General features: G+C 32.5%; 1 protein-coding gene across 1 annotated transcript in view; it reads right to left on the bottom strand.

Moving 5' to 3' along the window:
* Positions 1 to 2,311, bottom strand: part of LOC107626094 (putative E3 ubiquitin-protein ligase RF4) — a 4,755-nt gene extending 2,444 nt beyond the window's left edge. The window contains exons 1-3 of the mRNA XM_016328873.2: positions 2,076 to 2,311; positions 1,635 to 1,677; positions 1 to 1,396 (exon numbers count right to left, since the gene is read on the bottom strand). Coding sequence (XP_016184359.2) covers positions 1 to 1,339 — 1,339 coding nt within the window. The 5' untranslated portion in view covers positions 1,340 to 1,396; positions 1,635 to 1,677; positions 2,076 to 2,311. The remainder of the gene's footprint in view (positions 1,397 to 1,634; positions 1,678 to 2,075) is intronic.

Raw genomic sequence — 7,851 nt, 5'->3', positions numbered from 1 at the left:
AATCAAGAATCTTTTGATTGTCAGTGGAACTAGGTTCAGACTTAGGCTTGGATGTAGTGTCCGACACTGTAGTAGAATTGACTACAGTAGAAGCAGATGTTGCATCTTTTGTAGGTAATGTTCCGGTGTTACCTCTTCCATTTGAAGTAGAGGAACTATTGGTCGAAACACAGCATGCTGCATCAGCTGAGTGAACTCCTTTTGTGCTTGTTGAATTTGAGGAACCACACTTCATTTGCTGATTAGGAATTTCAGATGGTTGCTTGATTCTTTTTTCAACAACCAAACTACTTACACTTGTAAGTTTCCCTGATTTAAAACCACCTTTTCCACAAGCCCTGTAAGCTTTCTCCATATGAAGGAACTTCTGCCTAAGTGCTACTATTTCTTTTCTGTTATGGCGCTTGGAACTAGACCCGGATTTAGATTCCTTAGCAGGACCCACTGAAGTTCCTGTGGATTTCTCTGTAGTGACCAGCAAAGAAGCATTCCCCTTATGAAGCTTTCCCCCTTCTGAAACAAGAAGACTTTGACTGTTCGGGGCATTCTGGAAACTTCCGAACTTAGGTGCTTCAGACTTGTTCTGGTGACTATGGGGCAATTCCTTTGGGACAGTTGGCTCAATAATTATGTCAGATTCAGAGATTTGAACCTCTGGCTTTGACTGGGGAACAGAAGAACCAGAAGAGCTTTCCCCATTCTGAACAACACCACTCGGGCGATCTTCTGCTGAACAGGCTAGTGAGATGTTCAAGTCGCACATCAACAAAAGCCACATTGCTTCGCCAGCTGTTAAGGACGGTCTAACTTCGCGAAGTACACTGATCATCTCCAACATGGTGTAGTACAGTAAATGCTGAAAATTTTCAAACACGACATCCGAACCAGCAATATCTTTTCCCTTAAGAATATTCACTGTATCTTGTACAATATTTGAGACAGGGTCTCCTTCCTCTATGTACAAGGCTCTCCTTGAAATGGACATGTGAGCCACCTCTTCACCATATCCTAATTCAACAATCTGCTTGATTGCAGCATGAAAAACAGCTTGCAAATTAGACAACAGTAATTCCTCAAGCTGGTTTGCAATAGGATCATTCCAATCCACAAGCTCGTTCATACGCATTTCTGATTCTACTCTATACCAATCTGATACTACCTCAGATGGATTAGTACCATTTAAGTTTTGTGGAAGCTCCGACGATAATTCATACCGAGGGAACTCAATCAAAGATGTGGGGGCACTGGTAACAGCTACGGAAGGATCAACCGATTTTCGCTTGTTCTTACACCCTTGATCCTGCTTATTCTCACCACTGGAATCAACCGCTTTATCCATTTCACTAACAACTAGATTAAACCCCGCAGAACCCTTATCTGCCTAACAATCCTCTATCTACAAATAGAGAGCCACATGTCAAATTTGAAAAGCTATGAACCGAAAAAGGTTGAAGGAACTGATTGTGGGGTTAGAGGGAATCCAAAAAGAAAATAGGGACACAGTAAAATTGGGAGAACAAGCACAGAGGACTAACGCCAATAACAATAGAACCACTTCAATCAGCATCAGACCATTAAAAAAAAGAATAAAGTTAAGTAAACATATAAAAAAAGAACCCAAAGAGAAATCATACCTTTGCTAAGAACTGAAGAATTGAACCCAAAATGAGAAATCTCCTGCATCAATAACTCAAAAGTCAGAAGAAAAGAAACAAAAATAATTAAAAAAGAGCTTGTTAGAACTAACACACATAAAAACAAACACCTTCTGAGCAATGCTTACATCAAAGCCAACACAGAATGCAAGCATGAAAGACAAGTGTAACCACATGCCAATAGAACACTGACACAACATTTCCCAGAAAAAACAAAATAAAATTAACCGATTCAAGAATCAAAGAGAAAAAACACTGAATTACTTTTTTTTATATAACAAAAGTTAAATAAATAAAAAAATCATCAAAATGAAGACGAGTTAACGCCCCCCACATTGAGGAGAAAATCACAGAAAAGGTCAAAACCTTTAATTTGAAGATTCACAAGAAAAGGAACCAAAAATAACAACAAAATCGTACCCTGAAACAGCAAACAATGTTTGCATCCGTCACAGCTATGAAAACGTTGATACCCAAATAATAATAATAAAAGATGGGTTCTTTCTTGCTGGGTGATTCTTGTTCTGGTGGTTGAAGGAATCAGAGTGGCGAGTTTTGGTTTTCTCAGTCTGCGTTTTTGTGTTGTGTGTGTCTGCTACTCACTCACTCACTCACTCACACACTCTCTTTGGGTTTTGGGTTTTGGAGTGGCAAATGAAAGGTCCACTCTGCATTTATATGAATGAATGATTAATTTATTTATGTAAATAACGAATAAGTAATAAAAAAAAAAGAGTAAAGTATATTTTTTGTCTTGAAGTTTGACAAAAGTTTAAAGATACCCCTAAGTTTTATTTTGTTTCAATTTTGTCTTAAAAGTTTTCGATTTGCATCAAATATACCTCAAACGGCTAATTTTTCAAAAAATTTAAGACTAATTCAACAACAATTTCATAAGAGCAACCCTCAACACAAGCAAATCAAGCATAGTTTTCATGCATTATTGTTAGATTGGTCTTAATTTTTTTGAAAATTTAGCCGTTAAGGGTATATTTGATGCAAATCGAAAACTTTTAGAACAAAATTATTAATTTTTTATTTTAAAATATCTAAATTGCACATAAACCATCATATTTTTTTGGCATTTATAATTTTATATAGCCACCTTAGCTAGGTGGGAATTCAATTCACCAACCCTAATTTCTTTGATACTACCACAACCAATTTCCATGCCAATGTATGGAAAGATTATTGAGATTTGACTCCTGCAAAAGATAGGAAAGTATAAAAATGACAAGTTAGATAAGTACATTTAATTAATTAAGAATTTTTATTGTATTTAATATAAGATTTACTAAATGATCTATTTTTTTCCTTGTTATATGTTTTTTATTTTTTTATGTATTTTAGAGGAGTCGAATACAAATTATTTGGTAATAATAAAACATCGTGTACAAAAAAGAAGTAATATTATACAATATCAAATTATTTCCAAATTTTATAAAATTTTAGACATTTAATTTATTATAAAATGTCTTAATTAAAAAAATTTACAACACGTAAAATTTATGCAAAAATATAACTATATAAATATGCCAAAATTACCCCATATATATGATGTATAACAGTCAATCCCTTTTGTTTTTTTAATTAATTCAACATTGACCAAAATTATGTTTTCCTGTTTTGTTGCTAACCTGGAATTCAAGGTGGTTTGGTAACTGCAACATAAAAATCCAAATCGCGTGTGTGAATATCTAAGCTTAAAAAGAAAGATTGATATGATACACAAAAAAATAAATAAATAAATAAATAAATAAAAAATAATGTCTCAGTGCATTGTATTCAGCATTAATCCTTAAAATAAATTGCCAATTTTTCAACGTTATATTCCTCTTATTATGTCCTGAAAATTAAAAACTCATTAGTATTTCTTTACGTGCCAACATTTATAATGTAATTTAACTTTAATATAGTATTTGGAGAAATATTATCTTTATACACCGATTATTAGGGTTGAAAGTGAGTCGAATTAGACCAAACTTAAGTTCGACTCATAAAAATTGAACTTGGCTCACGACTCTCATTAACAGTCGAGCCTATTTCTTAAGTTCAAGGTCGCCTCACCGAAAGCTTACGAACCGGGTCAAATAATAAGAATATAATCTATAATTCTATATCAACAAGTTATAATTTAAATATTTTAAAAATATTTAAAAAAATCAATTCTATATCTTGTTTATCTATCCATAAATTGTAAATAATCAGTTGAATTTATCCAAACTCAAGTTCGGCTCATTTAATTTGTGAGTTCAATTCCAAGCTCAAACTTGACTCAGCAAGTCACGAGTTTAGCTTATGGAGCTATTAACGAATCGAGCTCGAACTGACTCATAAGCTAACTTAACTCACTTTCAGCCCTACTAATTACCATTCAATTATATTTCTCACAATCTTAAAAATATTTTTTAGGAAACTTATCAATTGAATTGTTTTATCATGATTGCAATGATGTGTTAGTTTTTCTTATCTCTTAATTTTTTTATTTTATTCTGATATCCCCTCCATTTCAAAGTTCAAACACACCATCAACAGCTGAAAAGATTATTCTGAATAAACACAATTAGACTATTAAGAGCACACACTTGAATTGAGATTAAAAGTACCCCTACTTATATTAGGCTTATATAACATCTAATGTTACAATGATTGGTTGGTGCACCGCATAATCTCAAGCATACATGTTTTAAACAAAATGCAAGATCTAGGTCTAGTTACTAGGAACCCAAAATGGAAGCAGGCAACAAAGATAGGAATATTCCTTTTGCAAAGTTGGCGTTGATAACACTATTGAGACTAGTAGAGTATAGAGAAAAAAGCTCTTTTTAAATAAGTGTCGAGAGTTCGAAATCGATTTTGTACATGCAGTAATTTAATAGTCAGCAGCAAACTTTTAAATAGAATTTCGATCCACAACAAATTAGTCCTTTATCTGTTGATAGAAATAAAAATAGGCCAAATCGAGCCGAATTTTGTTTTTGACAAGTTTGGCACATGTTATAAATAGATGGCTTTAGCCTATACTTAATATTTCTCATAGGATTTTTTTTTTAACTCGAGTTTGATCTATTTAAAATCTGACAAATCCACGAACCTATTTAAAAAGTCTTTTTCATGAATTAAAACTCAAAAAAATACACTTGAAATATAAATGGACATTAAATGTATTTTAAAATTTAAAATTCATAATTTATAAAAAAAATTCATTTATATATTAATCATTAGTCACATATTATAATCATATTTACAATCTATAAATTTTCTTTTTTTAACAAAAAAGTTACAATCTTAACTAATATTGATTATTGATTTTTTTTTATGTTTTGTGTTTAATATAAGTGAAACTAAAAATAATTTATTTTTACAATAAAATATTTTGACGATCTGAGCCTGCGAGCTTTGTAGGGTTTTTTAAACCTATAGCAGGGAAGGCCTTTTTTTTCAAGACCTCCTTTCAAAAAATGCATTGACTTTCACTCAAGTTCGAGATCCATTAAATTAAATAAAGCAAAAAATGCTCTGTGAAAGGCCCCTTGGAATCCAAGGATATTTGATAATCACTGGACTGCTCGCCGATGGATTCAAGCTGCTAAAGCAGAAACTGCTATCGCCTGAAGCCTTGTGGATTGATTGTGGGGGATTTAGGCGTGTCACGCGACTTTTTTAACTAATAGGCTTTTTAAAAAATTCAAACATAATCTGTTTAATAAAACGAGTCGAGTCAAGTCGAGCCTAAAACTAACATAACAGAGCTACGAGCTCTCGTCGGATAGTTTGGCCGGCCTACTTCCACTTTATCTTATTGTGTTGGGAAATATCGTAAAAAATAAATAAAAAAAGAGGAGTGCTACACATACAAGTTATTTGGTTTACAAGTCATCATACAAGTTGGGAGAAACTTAACAAAAAACACGCTGAACCCATATACGATTTCCATGGCGTGCTCCTCCTTCTCCTCCTCCTCTTCCTTCTTCTTCTCCTTCTTCTTCTCCTACTCTTCTTCTTCTTCCTCCATGAAAACGAGTTTATTGCCAAATTTGATCTCTTTCGTGCGTTCTCTCTTTACCTTTTCATTTGTTGTTTTATCTGCGTTTATCACTGGTATTCTTGCTTCGTTTTTTTCGATTTTCATGGTTTATGAAATCAAGCTTTGAAATCGTTTTGAAGATAATGGAACTTCAGAAATACACCCAAACAATTACAGAAATACACCTAAACGGTTATAAAAATTCACCCAAACGATTATAAAAATACACCCAAATGATTATAAAAATACACCCAAAGAATTTAAGAAATACACCCAAAATTCGTTGAAGTACACCTTATGCATAATTCAGAATTCTTTCTCTTTCTTCTCCTCATCTTCTGCTGCTTCTTCTTCTTCAAAAACGATTTCAGAGCTTGATGTCAAAAAACAATGGAAATTGAGAATAACGAAGAAAGAAAACAGAGAGAAAAGCACGTAAATGAAGAAGGAGAAAGAGAATGCAAGAAACGAAAGAAAAGAAGAAGAAGAAGAAGAAGAGGAAGAGGAAGAAGAAGAAGAACGTGCAGTAAGAAGAAGAAGAATGTGCAGAAGATGAGGAGGAAGAAGATGAAAAACGTGCAGTCATGAAGAACGAGGAGAAACACGACGATGAAGATGAAACACTTCAAAAACGAAGAAGAAGAAGAAGAGGCACGAAAAAAGAAGAAGAAGGAGAAGAAAAAGAGGAGGAATGGAGAAAGAAAAAAAAAGAAGAAATAAATTACTTGTACGTGAAAATGTTTGTGCGTGGAGAATTTCTCATAAAAAAAAAAAAAAAAAACCAAAGGATCTCATCAAAGATATGTCTGGCTGAAAAAGATCTCCAAACTCTTTCCAAAGTTGGAGGAGCTAAACTTGAGGGCTCATGTTTACAACATCACATCTCACCAATCACCATGGCGTCAATAATATTGTTGGCATTCCGTTGAATAAGATCAATGCTAGTCTTCCATCTCCACTTAAAATCTTCTAAATTTTGCTAACCAGATTCTTGTCTAAACAGTAAACAATGAGCACCCATATTTTAATCACTAATCAAATTAAAGGCTTTCAAGCAATCAATTTTGCAAACAACTTCTTTATGACCAGTCTCCCACAATAATAGTAATCTCTGCTACATTGCAAATAACTCACATCTGAATAACTCACATAAAGGAGAGTTTCCATGCAACCTCTTAATCAGAAAACCATCTAAATTTTTAATAACACATCAAAATTCTGTCTCATTACTATCATAAAAAATTTGCATCACAATTTACCTTAACCAAACCTTTAGAAGACCCATTTAAGTAAAACTGATGGAGTGAGCAGCATGAAGTACTTTTTTTGAAAAAATATTACAAATTTCATTGTTTAAAGCATAGATAAATACCATCACTTTATCAATGAACTAGCCTTTATTGAAAATTTGAGATTGAATACATTATTATTCTCGTCCTTCCAAATCCACCAAATGCAAGTAAAAAATAAGAACACATTGGTACTCTTACATTTATTAATCCAAAAAACTAGATTCAAGTGCTGTAGATCAAAATTTAATTTCTTCTAAATGTTTTTGGCCTTTTGTTAGTTCCTAAAGCAATGCAGAATGATTTTCATCAACGCAGACTAACACCTCATGCAAAAATTGGAGGTTGCAAGGTTTCTCTTAAATCTAAGTTCAGTAATTCCCAATCGAACTGCAATTATTTAATCAGTTGTATCCAATGCTAGAAAACTATAAATTGGTTTTGGTTCTTATTGTATTTTGCTCCCAAAAGTTACACTCAAAATTTGTTTGGATCAGTGGCGGAGTTAGACTAAATTTTAGGAAGGGACAAAATTTAATTTTGTAATATAGAAGAGACTAAATTAAATATTTTAGGAAAATTAAATTAAAATTTCTATATATTCTGAACAATATAAAATTTGTCAAACTAACTTATCTAAAAGAGCTAAATTAGTTCAAAATGGATCTCTAATTCCCAAATCTTTCGCATTTTTGGGAGTCACCACAATTTTTCAATTGGTAAGATTTATGGGCCTCCAGTATACTTGACCCTTCCAAAAAAAATTGACGCATTAAAAATATCTTGTTAGTCGTGTCCAAAAAAAAAAAGATCTTGTTAAGTTGATCAGACAAATAAAAAATTTGTATTTACAAGGAATTTAATTTTGATATATTAAAGT

The sequence above is a fragment of the Arachis ipaensis genome, chromosome B02, assembly GCF_000816755.2.
Source record: "Arachis ipaensis cultivar K30076 chromosome B02, Araip1.1, whole genome shotgun sequence".
Lineage (NCBI taxonomy): Eukaryota > Viridiplantae > Streptophyta > Magnoliopsida > Fabales > Fabaceae > Arachis > Arachis ipaensis.
This window is presented reverse-complemented; position numbering and strand designations above follow the sequence as displayed.